The sequence below is a fragment of the Cyanistes caeruleus genome, chromosome Z, assembly GCF_971803275.1.
Source record: "Cyanistes caeruleus chromosome Z, bCyaCae1.hap1.1, whole genome shotgun sequence".
In the NCBI taxonomy this organism is placed as follows: domain Eukaryota; kingdom Metazoa; phylum Chordata; class Aves; order Passeriformes; family Paridae; genus Cyanistes; species Cyanistes caeruleus.
This window is the reverse complement of record NC_141732.1, coordinates 26,794,984-26,815,163: the sequence shown is the minus strand read 5'-3', so window position 1 is coordinate 26,815,163 and position 20,180 is coordinate 26,794,984. Positions and strand designations below refer to the sequence as shown.

The 20,180-nt window shown below is 35.3% G+C and overlaps 1 protein-coding gene across 2 annotated transcripts in view; it reads left to right on the top strand.

Annotated features, from left to right (window-relative positions):
• KCNN2 (potassium calcium-activated channel subfamily N member 2) overlaps positions 1–20,180 on the top strand; it is a 71,175-nt gene that overhangs the window by 28,881 nt on the left and 22,114 nt on the right. Inside the window, exons 1-2 of one of the 2 annotated variants that reach the window (XM_086867301.1) lie at positions 6,667–6,693; positions 17,040–17,181. In XM_086867301.1, the coding sequence (XP_086723427.1) occupies positions 17,083–17,181 (99 nt within the window). In that variant the 5' untranslated portion in view covers positions 6,667–6,693; positions 17,040–17,082. Of the gene's footprint in view, positions 1–6,666; positions 6,694–17,039; positions 17,182–20,180 lie in introns of those variants that run through there. The other variant, XM_086867300.1, reaches the window with a different exon arrangement.

The window sequence follows — 20,180 nt, the reverse complement described above, 5'->3', positions numbered from 1 at the left end:
CTGCTGATCTGGTAAGGTCAGTGAAGCTGTGCTCCTGCCAGGTGTGTGCGGGCCCCTTGCTCAGCGCTGTGCTGCAGTCTCACCTCAGGCTGCGTTGGAACAGCCTGGCACTGAACACGATCTCTCTACTCTACTTCGTGTACAGGGCTTAAGTGTATCTTCTGTTGCCAAGCTTGACAGCAAAAGAGACCAGTCCCTAACAACTGGGAAGGTGCAATGAAGGTAAAAACTGCTCCAAATGTTCAAGATTAGCAGGTACCTAAATAGGATAAGAACACACAGAAATAGAGGGTGTCAGTGCTGTGGGACTACAACCTGATTTGAAACCTGGTGCAGAATCTCTGGAAGCCAGCGGGCTTGCATTAGCTTAAAGACCTTTGATGATGGGGCTAAAATGACTGCATCTGCCTGTGTAATCATGCAAGTCATGTCGAATTGTTGGCATGAGCCTTGGGTACAAACTTAAGTATCAGGAATTGTATAAAGGCCTGAAAATCAGTTTTGCAATGTTTTGCATTTTTGTTAGTGGGTTATTTTTTGTTAGTGGGTTATTATTTTTGAAGAATTTATTTATTCCATGAATTAATTAAATATTTACAAATAACTTTAACTTGCAAAAGACTACTTAAAATATGAAAATATCAGTAAAAACCAGCGTATGCTGTCTTTAAAACAATAAAACCTATTCTAATACATAAACAAGAATTATTAAATCTTTAACTGCTGAACAGAAGATTTTTATTAATATTATTGTTAATGTAGTCTTCTATGATAAACATGGTCAGATGAAAGTGTAGAAAAAGTATTCACTCAACGTGAAGTGAATGGGATTCATATTGGGGGTATGCCAGACTTCAAGATTGTGTGTCCCAGGCTTGGGAGTGCAATGAAACATTGTTCACCGGTGCTTATTTTGTTTGCTGACATTGTAAATTAGGCCATTGTTCATGTTAAACATCTTAATACTTAAAAACTTGAGTAGATACAAATGTAGGTCCATAGCATTGGTTTTGTCTTATTAGACTGGCTGCATAAAAAATATCTTGAGTTGTAGGCAGTTTTGGAGTGTGAGACAGAAAGATTTAAAAACATGGGACTTGAAAATTCTGTGTAGGACTGGATAAATTTTTGATCAATTGAACTTAATTTTTCAAAGATCAGGCTTTTCTATAAGGCAGGAGTGCTAAAACTTTGCTTTTCCACAAGCAGCGCTGCAATCAAAGGGTTTTCACTTACTGGACCTGTTCTTCAGTTTCCTTGCCTGTAGTGCTGTGATCCCTCTTTTGCAGCAAGTTATTCAAGCTTCTCCAACAGGTGGAACGAGACCCTACAATTTTTACTTACTAGTAAAAGTAAAAATAATAAGTAAAATATTAAAATTAAAAATAGTAAGTAAAATATCCTAAATCTTTAGCTGGAATTTAGTGGACTAGTAGACTAAACATTAGGACACTGACTAGCCCAGTAAGACACCAAAAGAGCTTTTTCTGGCCATGCAGGAGTGAGCTAGGCAGTAAAGGTCTGTTCTCCACAGCTCCCTTTGTGATGCTGTATTCCCTCCTCTTGCCATGCTCATACGGTGTTTATCCAGATATGATTTCTCCAGACATTCATGGATGATCCTCCCAGCCTCCAGTGAGGCCAACAAGCTTGACTGGCCCTCTATTTTAATTTTTTTATTTTTTTTTCCTTTAGGACTTTACCTTTCCACATTGGGAATGACCTAGGATCCTTGAGCTATAGACCATACCTCTCAAGAAGAGGGGATATAGTTCCTTTTAGTTAAAGCAAAAAATTAGTGATTATTACCCCAGTCAATGCTACCACATGCATATCCATTTTAGAATATGATGAAACACTTATGACTTGCTGCTTGAGCACAGCAGCTGAACTTTGATTTTATTTCTTTTAAGTCCTTTTATCTTTGGTTGGGTGTTTCTTTCATAGGAAATACCCAGCAGCAGACTAGAAAAGTTACAAAGGACATGGTTTTAAAGTAATGAGCTTCTGGTAATTGCACAGTTAAACAGCAATGTGACAAAAAAACTTTAAACGTTTGGGACTCAGGTGTCAAAACCTATATGGTTTAACCTGTAACCTGGTGATCTCCTAAGCTGTTAACTTCTGACATGAAAAATTCATGTTCAGGAAGGGGTGCTGATTGAATAACTCTTGATAAATTATTTAGGACTTAACAGTTTTGTGATATGAAAGTGTCATTTTTTTTAAAGAAGATGATAACTGGTGCCTGATTATTATCTGTAAAATCTATTATCTTTCTAATAAACACAAGAGGTACCTAGCAGGAGTACCTTGTCTTAGTTTACAGAAAGAACCATGAGCCAGTCTGTGTTTTAGCTGTCCCATATGGTCTGGATATTTTTCTTCATGAAACAAAGCATCAGGGAGTGAAGATACATTGTTTCCTCAGCTGCTGTATAAAAGTTAAATTGAAGAATTTTATGTAGAGGGAAGAAACAATATTTTAGTTCCATTGTGACTTAATACAGCTGGAGGGGAGAAGAGGATTTTGGCTGAGCATGTTTTCCTTTTTTTTGGCTGTCACCTCTCTGGTACATCCAGGGTGGATGTAGGACATGAGTTCTAAAGGAGAGAAGCTGTTCCTGTGGTCAGCTCTGGCAAAAAGTACGGCAGAGCATGGAAGGTATTTTGGTCATAATCAGTCGTGCCTGCAGGGTCAGTTGCTTTGTTTTGAATTCAGCAGGTGTCTACAGTACACCAGAGGGAGAAACTTGGCCATGGGTTTGTAACACATGCCTCACCAACTGCTGGGCTTGCAGTGGGGTTGGAGAATGTGGAGTGTCCTCTGGAGCAGGTGCTGTCTGGAAGTGCAGCCATCAAGCTCCAGGCTTGCTACAGAAGGATGACATTAATCTTTATTACTTGTTCTTCGGTCACTGCATTCTTTGTTGTTATTGAATTACCTGAATTTAACACTTTGTAGACACTCTAGTTTAATTGGCTTGACCAGAGAATTGTCCACAATATGTGTATGACCTTAGTGTCATTTCAGGAGTTAGACGCTGCATTTTTTGGGCAGGCAATAGTATATGTGGAAAACAGCTTTGCAAAATCTTTTCATTAAGTAATAGCCTTCTAAAAAAAACAATCTATCTTTTCACTGCATTTCATAAAGGAGATACTTGATGTCCTGATTCCTTGAGTTAAAGGTGATCTCTTATTATTTTTTACTCAAAAGAATGCAGTGGATGTAATTGGCGAAGCTTCTCACAGTTTGAAATCAGAGATACAGCATTCCCTAAAACTGAACAGAGATTTCAGATCAAGTATTCATGCCCAAATGTCTCTTCATTTTTAACTCTGTTTTTAATCATTCATCTCTTCAGAAAATCATGATACACCTTCAGACTAATGAGCTTCTAAAATTGTAACCGTGACTGTTTAAACTTTGATGTTAAATTGCAGTCTTTTGCAGTAGATTCTTTCCAAGGTGTTCAAAGGCAAATTATATTTTACATTTAGTTAATTGAACACCTTGATATTTGTCAGCTCTCAGTAATACCTTCTGCACTAATTTTCTTCCTTTCCCAAGCCTACAAGGATTTTAAAAAAAAAAAAAAATTGTGCATGATAATTCTTAATAATACTGCTTTAGAGTGGTATTTTCTCCTTACAGGTAGATCACATCAGTTGCCTTCCTTGTTCCTTGTGTGCTGGGAGGCAGAAGACCTGCTGACGCAGTCAGTGTGCCTCAGCAGGATACTGTTGTCCTTCAGTGATTGTATTCCTGATGCTGTGGAGTATGGTTTCTCTTGATTTTTAGAAAAATCACTTCTAGCACAGCTAATAGGCCAAGAAGCAGATGCTGTGTCCTGATCTAGTATCTGCAGGAGACTCAACAATCTGTACCAGGAATTACACATTCTGTTTATTTTCATTTTTTTTCAAAGGAAAATAAAAATTTAGACTACAATAATGTTAGCATGGTTTTAGTAGGATCAGCCCTAGCACTCTTCATTGAGGTAAGCAGCAGTAGCATTTTTGGTAGTACAGAGCACTGGAGTGAAGGTTTTAGTATACCAACAAAAGTACGCTAAATATATACAATTAAATAGTAAAGTCACAAAAGAAATAAACAATACATTTGTTTTTTAGTGGTAAACTGCATTTTTTGCTGACAAAGAAGGTGTTCTGTTTATTGAAAATAGCATGAGCTAGAGAATTCAACCTACAATTCTCTTGTGACCTTGACCAAAGTCATTTAAGCTCTTTGTGTCTATGTCATGCAAAGAATTATGTTTACTGTTACTGCTTGATGTGATGTCCCTGTTTTGAATAACAAAATTTATTTGAACTTGGTGGGCAAAGGATTCTGCTCAAGTGTGATTGCAGTGCTGATGTTTTACATTGCTTCAAATTATTGTACAGGTAGAGATGCAATCTAGATATACTCATTCTGAGAAACCAGGTGAGAGGGATGAAAATAGAGGAAACGTTGTTAATTCTGTCTGCTTACATTTTTATTTCTCATGCTTTTGAGAAAGATGTTCAGAATACATAAACCATTCCTTGCTGAAGTCCTTGTGGCTGTACCACAGCTCCACATGTACTTCTCCAGTCAGGACTCCAGAATCTTGAGAAAAAATTGACTGAAGCTGTACATCATAGAAAAGAAAGACTCTACATCTCATGCAGATCTCATGTACATCTAATTTTCCAATGGTCTTTAATCCATATAGTTGGAATTATTTTTCCTTTCCCCCTTGAAGGGAGCCACAACTGATTTTTTGGAACTCAGAGGATGCAATCTAGAGAAAAACAAGGGGTTTTTCTTCTAAGCATGAAAGATAAATTTTCTTTTAATCATATCATTTTTTGAGTCCTCTGAAAGGTAACACTTAAATGTAGCTTAATTCTTACAGGAAAATTTTTCTATGTGTACATCTACCAATCTGTCTGACTGACTGTCTGTCTATCTATCTATCTATCTATCTATCTATCTATCTATCTATCTATCTATCTCGTATGCTTGTTCATATTTTTTTAACATTAAAGAATTGTAACTTCAGAGATACAGCTTAGGTATAACATGGCCCATACTCTACTCAAATGAGACAAACATCTACAGTTCAGTGTGTAGTTTTTCTTTTCCAAACCAAATATGCTGAGATCTCAGACCTGTTTTTTGTTTAATGCCATGGACTTTTGCTAATGCATTATAGTGTCTTTGACCTGAAAGAAAGTTTTCATTACTCATTTAAAATGAGGGGGGAAAAAAAGCCTTCCAAATAAATAGTCTCTTTTTGCTACTTTCTGTGATGCTAAAATTATAATTTCAGATACTTTTTATGAAGCAGGACAGCTGAAACAGTTAAAATACCAGAAAAGTTATAGCTCCCTCATCACATTTGGAGATTTTAAAAATGCTTGTGATTTTTTTTTTTCAACTGAATTTAGTTTTTCTTGTATTTGTAAAGTCTTGCAAGTCAAACAAATGAATGGAGGAGGCTTAATAGCTCCCTAAGGGCAGCATTCTTGCTAGAACTAGACTGGCTTGTACATATTACACTTCCTCTGTATTTGTCCCACCAGCAAACTCATCTCATCTCTAGGGCTAAGAGAGCACTGTAAATTAGATTTCAAGTTTGTTTAACATTTCATCTGCCAGCTTGTTATTACAATTTAATGCTAGTTTATGTTGACAGCCTTCATGAAGCATTCAACACTCTGAAAGATGAATAATTAGTAACAGTTAAAATTAAATCTAGTTTTCCTAGCAAGCCAGTACAGACTACAGCCAGTAGTCCCAAATTTGAATGTTCCCATTGTGTACATTCTCACTTAAGCATGACTCCTGATTATGTGCTTGCCTGTCTAAATCTTGACCAAGGAACTGAGTTGAAGCATGAAAGTCACACAGATAACTCACATATTTACTGTATGATTTCCATAGAATGGTGTAAATGGTGTAAACAAGAGGCATTAAATAACTCCTGGTTTATTAAAGGAGTCTTCCAACATGTTCTACATATAGACTTTAAGACACATGATTCAAGTGTAGATAGTGCAGAAGGTAAGTTCTGTTGCCATACTGTCTAGAGTACTCCCCTCCATTAAAAACAGAACAAAAATATGTTTTTTGAAAAATATGTGATTTTTCCTGAAAATGTCATCTGCTCAAGTTCCTTCAGAGCACAGAATTGCATTCTTCCTTCAGTACTTCATTGAAAGCAGTTAAAATGCAGTAAGAAAGTCTTGAATGAAGGCCAAATGGTTTTGGTAAAAGAAAAAACAACATAGCCATAGAAGATATTCTGTCATGTTCATAGTCTATAGAGAAAATAGTACAAGATCCTCTTTTTTTGGTAAATGTTTGTCATTAAAATGAGAATGATCCCTACAAAAGTTATTCTGTCCTGAAAGCAAATGGCAAACAAACTGAATATACAAGCTTTTTTTGCCTGACAAGAAAAAGGTTGGATTTTGCTCTTTTTAATGACAAAAGTTGTGAAAAAAGTACAAGGTTCAGACTTCATATAATCTCTATACTCTGATAGTATGGCAGAATTTGGTGGCAACATGTCATGGCCTAAAATAAAGTAAAGAAACCATAATTGCATCTAGCCTATTTGACATATTATGGTGAAGCCTTTTCTTTTTGGTTGCATTTAGGTGGGCAACACATCTGTCGTCAAATGTGACACTGCAGAGGTCTGTATAAGCAAATGAGGATGATGTTCCTTTATTACCATCGCCAGAGTAAAGTACTACATGTAGCTCTATTTCATTTTCCTAGCCTATCTGAAATTATGGTATTCTCTCAACTTGCATTTACTTTGAGGACCTTGTGGCAGAAGTCCTTTCCGTGGCTGGGCTGTGTAAACTCACTCTGCTGTGAGACATACGGTAACGGAGTCACAAGAATGTCTTCTGTGTAGATAACCTCTCCCAGTCCCTGTAAATGAACATCTCTATGTTAATCACAAAAATTTACTCCAAAGTATTTTCCTAGCTTTCTGATTGGTTTGACCAAGAGAACAACATTTCAAAAGGGAGAGCCAAGGGGGTTTTTTCCTTAAATATTGACAATCTCATGCTGAAGTTTCATACATAAAAAGTAAGTGGAAAATATTTGTTACAAGTGCTTTCTTTGTTTCTTTTCCCACACAGTAATCCATAGTTATGTTTTTATACTTTATGTTTCAGAACATTAATTGTAATCCCCAGTACTTCACTAATGAACTATTAGTGAGATCTGGTACAACCTTCAGGTGACTCTCAAAGGTACACAGACTTTGGGTTTAGAATTGTCTGTAGAAATATTCATTAAAATCTGTTTAGTTTCAAACAATGACTTACAGAAGCTAAACTGTAAATACAGTCAGTCCTTTTTATAAAAGAAATTAAAATATAATCAACAATAATTTCAATTTGGCTGATTTAAGTTAAACAAACAGCTGCAGCAGTGTTCCTGATACAGAGTGTCCCCAATTCTGAGGAACTCAATGAAACTTGCACTGACTGCAGGCTTCTGCTCTGATCCAAACTAAGTAAATTCTGTCTATTTTTAAAAATGTTTACTTGTAAGGTGCTGTCTTATTTGAACCAGTTTTATTCTCCACATTATCCAGAAAATACATTTTGATGAATCCAGTAGTCTGTTTTTCTGTTCTAAACGAAAGGGAATTGGCATGGGCATTTTATTTTATTTTATTTTATTTTATTTTATTTTATTTTATTTTATTTTATTTTATTTTATTTTATTTTATTTTATTTTATTTTATTTTATTTTATTTTATTTTATTTTATTTTATTTTATTTTATTTTATTTTATTTTATTTATTTTATTTTATTTTCATTTTATTTTATTTTCGTTTCATTTTATTTTCATTTCATTTCATTTTATTTTCATTTCATTTTTTTTTTTCATTTCATTTTCATTTAATTTTGTTTTTATTTTCATTTTATTTTCATTTTCATTTTCATTTCATTTCAGTCATCTGTTCCCAATGTCCATTATGTTAGAGAACTTGCATATGTTGGTAAAATTGTTGATATACTAATGAAATTTGGACAAAAATATCCCAAACCAGCAGGCTTTATGATCATGAGCTTATACTTCATTCCTTCTTAAATAAGGCAATACATCAGCTACAAAACTAGTAAATTTTGTGATGATAAATTAGTTCCATTAGAGAACAATGCCTTCAGAGTGCTCCATTGTCAGAAAGTCTTTTTGAAGAATTCACCATAATCTTTGATACACCATTTCACCTTCTGCTGTTTTCTCCCCCCATAAAATGTTAACTTTTACCTACTTCTGCTGTTTTATGTCAGAAAAAAAAAGAAAAAAAAGGTATGTTTCATTTAAAGTCTGGAGTGATTAATTCTATTTCTACTGTCTGGAGTGATTAATTCTATTTCTACTTTCTAAAACTTCTATTTCTAAAGCTTTTCTTCATCAAACTAAATCAGAATCTTTAGATATCAGTTGATTCTGATAATCTCAATTAAAAAAAAAATTCTCTCCTTCTTCTGAGAGTGCTTTAGGTATAAAATAGTAACAGGGTATCTCCAGAGGAAATGCAAAATGCAAGATAAGGGAAAATTTTAGAAGGATTAGAATTAGTTGCCAGTGAATATAATGAATGATTCACAGTAGAGCTCATTAAGAAACTCTTTGATTTTTAATGATTCATATTTCTATCATACCACAACTTTAGCCAGTGTTTTTGTGGACCTCAAAAACTTTAAAAAGCAAGCTTTAAAAATAAAATTCCTTCTTATTGTGTTGACAAATTTTGACTAATTAATGATTGGATTATGTAAAAAGTATGGCTGTAAGGAAATATGCATGCATATATTTAAAAATAGGATTAAAAGGTACTGAAAAATGGGAGTTTTTGCTCAAGCTTGCTTATGTCACTTCAGTTTCCTTTCATTTTAATATATTTTACTGTCACATTAACTGCATACTTTAGCTTATTTTACAGAACAACTTCTGATAAAGATGATACACAGAGCTACAGAAGGAGCAGCTCTGGGATATTTCTGATTTATTTCTAATATTCAGTGTGTTTGCAGTCATTGTCCTTTCTGGATTACTTGTTGAATTTTGCTTTCAAAGCAGAGTTAATGTTTACTCAAAGTGTGACTTATCAAGAATTTCTACAGACATATTCCTTTTTTCATGCTCTGTCTTAAGTTTTTCAGACAGTGTATCTTTCCATTGGATTAAAGACTCATTTTTAAATTTAATTTTAAATTCAAGTATCTTCAAAAACATATCCTTAGATGCTTTTACAGCCTGTACCTTAACAGGTAGAACAGTGAGATGAAGATGCTGATGTAAATCAGCTTTGTGCTTAAGAAGAGCCTGACAACAAGTTCACTCCCCACGGGCAGTGCTCTCCTTATTAAGCTGCTAAAGTAACAAAAGGGTATCAACTACTCATTTTTCCAGTGCTTTGTAGAAAGCCTGATGTATTGCTTGTTCACTAAGAATTTTTTCCATGTTACTTCATGTTTGGATATTGATGCATTTAAGAGGCTATTTTGCTTCTTTGGGATATGCCACTGTTTTTGACAAAATGAAGAATTTTGCTCTTAATGCAATTTTGTTATGTCTAATTTAAGAGAATTATTTTTAAACATTCATGTCGTTATAGAGGACCTTAAGTTCATTGGGCTCTAGCCAGAACTTTGGGCATACTGGCTAATCAAACTGTGAAGTTGGGAGCTGAGAGCTCAGAAGCTGAAGGTCACCAAAATAATCATCAGCTGTAACAAAAAAACCTTCATCCAAAGAGCTTCTCAGAGAGCTATGAAAAATTAAAACACGATATTTCACTTTCAAAAAGAAGAGGCAAAAAATGCTATGCCAGTAAGGCATTTTATGCTGTGACCAGTTGTGCTCTGCACTGGGAAAAATACTGGGGTGTTTTTTGTGAGGACCAAAAAGTGACATACAATCATGGAATTGTGGAACACATTGTAATACATGTGCCAAAGTCCATAAATAAGGATACTTGTTCATACCATACTGTTTTGGTGCTGATTGCTACTCCTGATCCAGTAATTAATACCAACCATTAGAGCCTGATTTTGCCTCTTAAAGCTTGAGCTGTATGAGGCATGCTTCTGCATATGCTTCATATGCTAATTCATATGAAGCATACTCTGCAGAGTCTGGGTGTGTGTATAGGAACTGGAAAGGCTACAGATTTGAGTTTTTAAAATCTCAAGGCACTCCTTCGAAACATGCAAACTCTTTTTATTGGTGACAGAATATTAGCAAATGTTAAGAAACTAAGCTGAGAAAAGCTGAATTCCTGAGCCTGCTCTACAACATGATGAAGATAGATCTTTTTGAAGGAAGATGATCTGAATATAATAAAATATGTTATTCCAATTACTTAAGATTGAGCAGAATTTTGTACAAAGGATAATTAATGTAAGTTTTTTGAAATGAGAAGAATCGGTCACGGAACCTTTGTGACAGCTGCTACTGTTAATCCCAGCTTTCCCCTCTGAGAGACACAAAGGTATTCCTACATGCTTTACTCTGTTCTGCTGTGCACATTTAACTTTATTAAAATGAGCCACATTTAGGCACAGTGAACCTGATTGTTTTTCAAAACAGATTATATGTTTAAAAAACACAACCATAGGCAAAGCTTATTCTGGTCTCTAGGAGTTAAGAGTTTGTTTAGGACTTTTTGTACAGCTTTCCAAGAGCTTTAAGAATATTCATTATTCTGCTGAGTCACAACAAGTCACAACTTCAGTTATGCCACTGCAGGAACAAAATAGCTTGAAACTGCTGAAAAGAACACAGTGGGAGTACGAATATGCCTGTACTGGGGGATAAGTACCAAAACTGGGGCTTGAGGAGAGGTGGGTGTGTTTCTTAATTGAGGCAAGAAAAAATTTTCCTTAAACTCTGAAAACTTTGATAAGAGACATTATTATTTTAACATAGTCAAGACTTTCTGGAGCAGTAGTTACCACTTTACTTGCAGGATTACTTTTTGATACATTGATACTGAGCTCTCCTATCTTATTTCTACTGGATTGCTGTCTGTCACAAATTTAAAGCTTTCCAAATTTCATAATACTTACAGAATTGATTCAACAGATTCTCCTTAACATTCTTAACACCATTATTAAAAGCATGTTAAAAAAAAAAAGAAAAGAAAAAAGAAAGGTACTTTTAAGGAGCTTCAGCAGCCTTTTTACTTGTAATATAATGGCTTTTCTTGGAAAGATGGAAAACCTTCCTATCTACTACAGCTGCAGGCAGGCATACTGATTTAGCACAGAATCATTTCTCTACAGCACCACTGAAGACAAGACCTCCACCAGTGAAGGACAAATAAAAGCTCGGCACCCTTAGTAAAAATGCCAATTAATCCGTATTTTTTTACTTGTGGGTTATCTGTTGCTCAAGCATTGATGGATGGGTATTTGACAGCAGCTAGGGGTAATTTTATGTCTTCACCCTTATATTTAAACCATCATTAAGTTAAAAAGATAAACTTTCTTAAAGCATACTATCTCACCCATTTGATTTTGTGTTCATTTTTCTCTGCTATGTCCTTTTTTTTTCTTTTAGATTATATTTTTCATTCATCTATTTTTCATTCATCTAGCTAGCATAATAACTTAGGTCAATTACATAGAATACTTCACAATTCTTGGTTTTATTAGCTTCCTGTAAATACCCTGAAAGTGCTCTTATCAGAAAAATCATGAACATTTCTGGCTGTGGTAGAAGCAATCCAGTCAGCTGACTCTTACCCATTACTTTTGATTGAGTTCACAACTGCTACTGTTTTGAGTCAGTCTTTGAAATGAGGGCATTTGTTGTGGTGTTTTGTACTTTCACTAAGGAGTTATTGTGACCAGAACGTTTTCACTCCTCTTCGTAAATATTTGGGAGACATCAACAGATGTGTTAGAAAAAAAAAATAAGGAGCAGCGTATATTTTTCCAAGCTGCCCTTCTAATCCTAAGCCCATCAAGGCAGGCAAAATTTCTTCCATTGACTTCATCATATTTGGAATCAACCCCGCTGTTCCTTCCATGTGCCATTATATATTTCTTCTTTCCTTTCTTTTAAACAGGAGGGAAGGGAGAAGGAATACAAAGACACCTCTGTTATCTTCACAGATAAAATGCTGCCAGTACTAACCATCTAACTAAGACTAAAAAGGCAGTCAGTAACAGAATGGTCTGATACTGTGGGGGAGCTCTAATAGCTCTGATACTTAGATCAATCAGTTTCTCAACAGAGCCTTGACAAGTTTCTGATTTAATGGGATAAGCCTGTTTCCAGCTGTTAATGTTAAGTCTAAAAGATTTTAAGGTTTGACAAGAAAAAACAGCCTGAATTGCCATTGCCAGAACTTTCTTCATAATTATGGTAAAAGCAGGCCATTTTCTTCCCTACAGAAATGGCCACCTTTTCAATCATTTTTAGTTCTTTCCTTGATTTGTTCAAGAAGGCAAAACCAAAGATAGCAGAGTTACCGGAGGTTGTTCATGGAGGCAAGAGTAACTGAATTGAAACTGCTGAGTGTGAATTAATGCACCAGCGGTCAAGCTTAATGTTATACTAGATTACTTCTTACTAATCTGTTTTTATGATGAATGTGTCTTGGATGTACAGATATGAATGTGTGATAATTATGTGCAGCTAAAAAGCAGATGTTCTACCAATTTAATGGAACTTCATTGCATACAAACTGGGAAGAGAAGCAGTACTGAAAATCATGATACCAACATGAAAGCAGTGAAAGCAGAAGAAAGAGACTACTGTTTGATAAAGAATTTAAAATATTTCTTTGACAGAGAAAGCCCCTGTAGTATCGTTGCCTGAGGAATATGTTCATATTTATCTGAGATGAGTTGTAAAACCCTCACTCAGTTTGGCTTGAGAAGGAATTGAGCCATGCTATTTTTTCACAAATATAATCATTTAGCTATTTTTGGTTTAAAGTAGAGTGGTGTCAAGACTTATATATGCTGATTGGTGAGAACTGCATAGTGGTGTTTCACAGGATGATGATTGCCTGGTGAATAGTGTGTTCCAGCTGCAGCACTGCCTGCCTGCTGACATATCCCTTATTAGGAAAGAAGTGTGATAAATAATTCTTATGCCTATGTGACTTCAGCCAATGATTTCTGTACACTGCAGGAATACGTAGCTTTTCTAAATGACCCCTTATTCTGTGGCTGTGTGAGCCTGGGTGTAATCACGAAAATCAAACTGTATATAAATGCTGTTTTAATACAGTTAAATACTAGTTCTTATATTCAAGTGATTCACTATCTTTCTTATGCAAATTTTTATTAAGAATAATAGGCTTTAAATATTTACATGTATATATTTGTTATGACTAATTTCAAAAAAATAAAAATATGTATAAAATTAAAAGTCTTTATATTAATAAAAATTAATGACAAAAAATCTTCCAATTTGAAATTTGGTTGGTAATGTCAAGATTTTGCTTTGTGTGAAACTGATCACTGAAAGGAAATCTTCATTTCCTTTTCTTTAATTCTGAGCTTTCAGGTTTCCTAGCTTTTCATGGTAAAGTGTTTTCCTGTTAGATTTCTGAAGTCTCAAATATAGAGTGAATGGATACTTTAGGAAAACTGCAGTTGAATACTGGAATGTGTTACATCCAAGCTGTCTTTCACAGTCCAGCTGGAATGAGGAGATGTTTATAGTGGTTTATGATGACTGACAGAGAGTGAGACAGCTCTGCTCCAGTGCTGATGTGGTTGGCTTTTCTTCTCTCTGTAACGTCCACTGGAATCCAAAGGCTCTCCAGCTCAATAGTGAAGTGAGAGATAAAGTTGTAGGAATGGTTTTTATGAGGTCTTCTGGTGACTTCTGGTGCCACACATTAGAGTTGAATTTATAGAAAAATATGATAAAGTTTAACGCTGTTTCCATTTTACTATTCCCTGCATAAATGGAGAAGTTGAGTCTGATGCTGGGATAACTTTGAAAGCAAGTCTAAGGGCAGTGGGTTCATTTCTTTCCCCCTTCTTAAAACAAAGCAATTAAAATTCCTGTAGTATTTATTTTTAGCCATTTCCCTGACTGTACAAGTAAGATTCTGCAGTACTGCTTTCTTAAGATACTGCTTTTCCTGCTTTGATACAGATGTAATATTTTTTTTACCTGATTGTGGACACAGGGTAGCAGAAGACTGTCCTGGTTTTGCTGGCTCAGGATTGAGTCCCAGGTGAAAGTGGTGCCTAGTGACTTAGTAAAGTACTTGAAAATCAATGCTGACACAACTGTAATCTTACAAATATCCAAAGCTTGTAGACATCTACTAGAACTGCTAATTACAGAGATTCAAAAATCTTAAGTGAGGTTGCAAGAGAAATATGAGACAAGATTAAACCAGCTTCTTAAAAATGCGGCAAAGAAATGATAGTATTATCATGAGTGTGATACCTTCTTATATTGTCATAATTTTACTTACAGATTTTTAGCTTGAAAAGGCAGCCCTTCAGCTTTCCATGTACAGTTGCAAAAGAGAAAGTTTTTCTGGTTTTTTTGGGGTTTTTTTAAATATTAAATTAGGTAAATCAGGTAATTTGTATTGCTTTACTGTGCTTGAGCGGTTGCAGCAATAGGGAGGACATGAAATAGCCTTTGTTTCTTAGTCACATTGAATTCATTCATAAGTACTGGTGATGATTTTTATGTTAAGCATGCAGCATTTGATTGCTGAGCTATAGCCTTAAAATCATAACTAGGTGAAATACTCCAAGTAGGAAATTCAGGAGGCCTGAGGTAACAAGATGGAAACATTTAAACAGGTCCTTGAATTGTACTAACAAATATTAATGTAGATGGCTTTAATGAATAGTTCTTCTAGGGAAACTTAATTGTCTCCATGTCTCCAATGAAACTTGAAAAACTTCTGGTGTGCTTTTTAATATTTATGTCACGTTTTTTAAAGAATCTATGAGTAGGTTGGCTTGTATGTTTTCTGACGTGGGTAAAGGAGGATAAGCGCATAAAGGCTCCCTTTATCTGTTTCCCATTGTCATTCAAGGCTAAAGAAAGTAGTTTTGACATTCCTTATGGGTTATTTATTTCTGGAACTTAGTGAGTTGTCTTTGAATCTTCTGTTTTCAGACATATGAAGCGTGGAAATGATCAGGTTCAAAATCCAAAGACAGGCATTAAAGAAATGTATTATAAATATTTATGTGAACATTTATTCATATTTACCTGATTTGCTAATCTTAGAAGGCCTTAATACCTTACTACCTTTACAAAAATACTTAGTACCTTTAGTACCTTTCTGTGAAGTTTATCCAGACCCTATGGACCATATACTCTGTAGGGATTAGCATGATAGGTACACAGGTTTTGTTCTTGCCTCCTGCATGGGACAGTTGCATCCATATATTTCACAGCTGTTACTTGCTATGTTTGTTAAGTGGAGGCTAAAATCCATAACGTTTAGTGCAGTGCAGAAAAAAAAACAATGTCAGATTGTGTTTTGCTATATGCACATATATCTATTTATATCTGTGGTCGTGAGTTAGTCTGCTGTTGTTTTTTTTAACTCTTTTTGCTGTTGTGCTTATCATTTTTCATGTCCTTAGGACCTCCAAATGTGGGCTTTTACTACATTGTTCTAGGTTTTGTTCTAGGCAAAACACAAAAACTTGCATAAAGTATGTGAGAGACATCACTGACACCAGGAGAGAGGAAAATACAGGCAAAGGGTGAAACAGACTTGATTGGAGTGATTGCTGTGGTCTCTGGCAGTCAAAGAGCTTTCATGTTGCTGTAATCATCAAGAGCATAGGTGGAACTTGGAAAATAGTGTTTTGCAGACATTTATGGTGAATATTTCACAAGTGTGAGAACAGGGAATTTCCTGAGTGCCTGTGGGCTTGCTCTGCATTCTCGGTCCGTCACGGAGATGAGGTCCGGAAAGGAAGGAAGCAGAAGCAGTTATTTCAGTTGTGGGAAGCAGGTTGTTTACGGATTTGTGAACTAATTAAAAAAGTGGCCCTCTGTGACCCCTTGTGAGACACGGATTTAGGGACTGGCTAAAATAATACCCTTGGGGAATCTAACAGCATTTGGTTAACCTGAGGCTTCACAGCAGCTGCAGGGGTGATTGCAACCTTGAGTCTGCGGTGGCTGCTGCAGATAATCTCTATGGCAGAGCTGCTCTGTCCAGGGAGCAAAATTCCACCTACTCTAAGCTATTAAACATCTTTTTTTCCCACCACAGAGTGAGTGGTGACAATAGGTTTTGAAACCTAAAATGCATTTTCACTTTCTATTAGGTATATATGTCATATGAAGACAACATTATTAATCTGAATATGGGAGTTTTTGGAAGGGAAAAATTAACATATTCTACTATAATATTGAAACCAAGTCAACAAATAGCACATCATGAAATTTCATGTAATAGCGGACTTAACACTAAAGTGAGTTTTTGCTAAGGTAAACATCTTTTGATAGTGAGAAATACAATGGCATACCTTTTTATTTAACTTGAACTTGTAGGAGAGGGAAGAGCATAGGTTGTATAAGTCAGCATTTATGCGTTAGGTCAGGATTGGATTTCTGATCATAGACTTACATTTAGGACAAGGAGATGAAGGTGTACTCTTCTGTCTAGTTGTGCACACGACCTTTTCATATTTGCCACAAACTGCAGCAACTATGGTAGACTGGTGTCCTGCTACTGCAGAGTATTACCAGGACTTGTACCCCTGGTGAAGAGATTCTTTTAAAAACAAAATGATTTCTGCTACTTTACTACAATAACCAAGTACTGAATTATGAACCATTTCTACTACTGGTGCTATTTTTATACCTTGTGATTCATTACTGTTGATGTAATTGTAGCTGAGTTGTATTTAATTCCTTACAGGTGCTTTTAAAATGAGATTGTATACAAAAATGGTTGTATGACCAGTTAATGCATTTTTTTCTGAGAGCACATAGTTTAACAAATGTTTTCATGATAAAGAAATTTTCTTCTTCTTCTTTTCAGATACCATGACCAACAGGATGTTACTAGCAACTTTCTTGGAGCAATGTGGTTGATTTCTATAACTTTTCTATCCATTGGATATGGGGATATGGTACCAAATACATACTGTGGAAAAGGGGTCTGTTTACTTACTGGAATCATGGTGAGTGCTTTTGTTAATTGGATATGAGATTACATTTGCTGTTAATTAATTTGAAATTAAGCCCAAAACTTTTACTAGTCTATAAAGAAATATTTATCTGCTGTCTGGTAGAGTGTATACTTAATCAGACCATTCCCATAGTCATTCATTCCTGGTAATGAAATGGACTTTTCTTCTTTAGGCAAAAACTTAGTAGCAGTGTAATGAAATACAGAGAAACAAATTGCACCCTGACATAATTCATAGCTTCAGAAATCTTATTGAAGTCTTTCATTACATGTTAAGATATCATATCATCTTGATCATATTTGGGCATCTGTAACTGGACCAGTGCTAATAATGGATCTTCAGTTCTGACTTTTGTTTCTTAATCACAAAGAGACATAATAGTGGCTAAACTCTTAAAAGGCTTTTGTTTGATAATAATTTTCTACTCTATTTCTTACAAGTCTAATAACATATTATTCATAGCAGTCCATTGCCTTAAGTGGAATTATGTTGTGCAATTTGCATAGTAAGAGCTTTTGCTACCATTGGTACAATGCAGCAATTGTTAGGTCATGCATGCTCAATATATATTTATTAAGTATATTTAATGTCTAGTTTTAATTATTTGTACTGCACTATTTGGCCAAATTTGGGCAGAGAGTAAGGCAATGTAATGCAGGGAAAATTTACACATATCTACAGTAAGTTAGATGTAAACAAGTTCTGGACTCTGCCTCTCTTATTTGCATCAACTTCTGTGTAAATGTCCCTGTAAATGAGAAAGGCTGAATGATTGTCATATATGTACTGTATGCAACAATACAATACATACTTGCTTCTGAATTTCTGCCATTGATTACAAGTAATGCAGTTCTAATATCTCTCTCTGTTAAAACAGCTATATTGGGATTACAGCTGAAAGCAAAAAGTATCAAAGCATTGCCCCTTTTGAGCAGACATGTTGATAGAACATTTATACTAAGTGTATATTTTATGTCCAGGGAGTAAAAAAGGTTGAGGGTTTTTTTAATGTTTAAGGATTTTTTTAAAGTGCTTAAAAAAAAATAATTCTAAAGAAACCTGATAGGTTTCAGTTTATTGACCTTTATTGATAAAGATTGATAAAGACTTCCACTATATTTTGCATATCTCCTTAAATACAGGGTTTGCAGTGGAGTTGAAAGGTATAGGCTAAAAGCAGAGGAATTGCTCAGAGGGCTTTTTTAAAGGCTGTTGGCTGAGCTCAAATCTGCCATCTTCTGGGGTGTTTGCCTTTACTTTTTTCTACCGGATAATAGATGCCAGAGAGAATGAAATGTAGTCATAAATTCACTAAGGAAAGGGATGGAGAAGCAGTGTTGTCACCTTGAGGTGGAGGGATTGCAGAATGAGGACAGAACCCTCATACAAAGCAACTTCCACTGCTTCTGTGAAAAACTCAAGTGTGGATTTATGCTTACCATTTTCATACATTGGCATCTCTTTTTTACAACTAGTAGCCTTGTAAAATATATGGATGACACCTTCATGTCTCTGATTGGGTTTTTTTTAGTGATTATAAGTTCTGCAGCTGCTCTGGAAGAACAAAGGCTCCAATCAGGATGTCATGATAATGAATTTGGGGTAAACATCTTCAGAGACAGAAAGCATTCTTAACAAAAAAACGAGCCGGGTAGTTGCTGTGTTATGATAGGTAAAACAGTAGTGAAAGCCTCACCATTAATTGCATCAAAGTAATCTTTGAGAAAAAAAAAAAAAACATGGAGTAATGAGAAAAAGTCAGATGTTGGAATTAATCTGGGTTTTTTGGGGCTTGTGTTTTGTTTTGTTTTGTTTTTATAAAGGACCTGAGACTTACGAAGTGTGGCACAGTAAATGTAATAATGAACTCTCTTCTAACCTGCAATACCGAAAAGCTTACAGGTCTTGAATATCATTCTTTAAAACCAGTTACTCTTCTGAAACTTGTACAGTAACTAACTAATGTTTGTTGTGGAAAATATAAAATCCTAAAAGAACAGACTGAGTGATTTTTATTTCAATGGGAGCAATTGATGATCTAATTAAAAGAAACAGAAGGGTAATTGTTGAATGGATGTAGTAAAATAAAAGCGTATTATTTGATTTTAACAGGTAAAGTGTAATTCCCTATCATCTGAAGCAGCAAATGCATTGGATTAGTGTGGTCAATGCCAAATACCACTGAGTGTTCACTTTTGGGTAGGGTCCATATTAAAAAGGATGGAAGGGGGAATAAATAGAAATACCTGTGAATACAAGAGTTGTTACATAGACCACTGAAGAGTTAATATTGGCTTTGTGGAACTGGCGGCCCAAGGTAACCTCCTTTTGTGTCTTGACTCCTATGAAGGGAGAGCCCTGGTGCATGTCTGTTCTCTCACTTCTGCCTCAGGAACTGCAGTGGAAATGGGAGTGCTCAGGCTGAATGAACTCTGCCTTGTACTCCAGCCTGGGGAGTGGACTTCCTGCAGTCTGGGGGTGGCACCGAGTTGTGTTGGTGATTGAAACTGTAACAAATGCTGCCTTGGTCACTAGTGTCAAGTGACATCTTTTAAACTCTACACCCTGCTGGGAAATAGGAAAATCTTTACACGTGTTCAGGTTATAACAAAAGGAAAAATGCCTTGAGAATTGTTGGGAGTGAGATAGCAAAGACGTTTGATTAATGTGTTAGAGAAGTTGAGAAAAAGAAACTAAAAAACCCCCCAAAAAATAATAAAAAAAAAAACCTGAAAAAAAAGGCAAACAATGAAAAATTTGAACAACTTACATTTTGATCTTGTAATGCACTTAAACCTATGAAACGTTCATAAAAATACAGCGTGCTAAAAGAAGGATCAGTGCAGAGATGTTTTAAAGTCAAGCAAGTGAAACTGAATTGGATGCTTCAACTCAATTACCAATCTGTAAGTCTCATTTTTCCAATGAGACTTTACTGGGCAGCAGTAGTAGACTGTGGTCCAGGTGGACTGTAAATCAATAGCAAACGT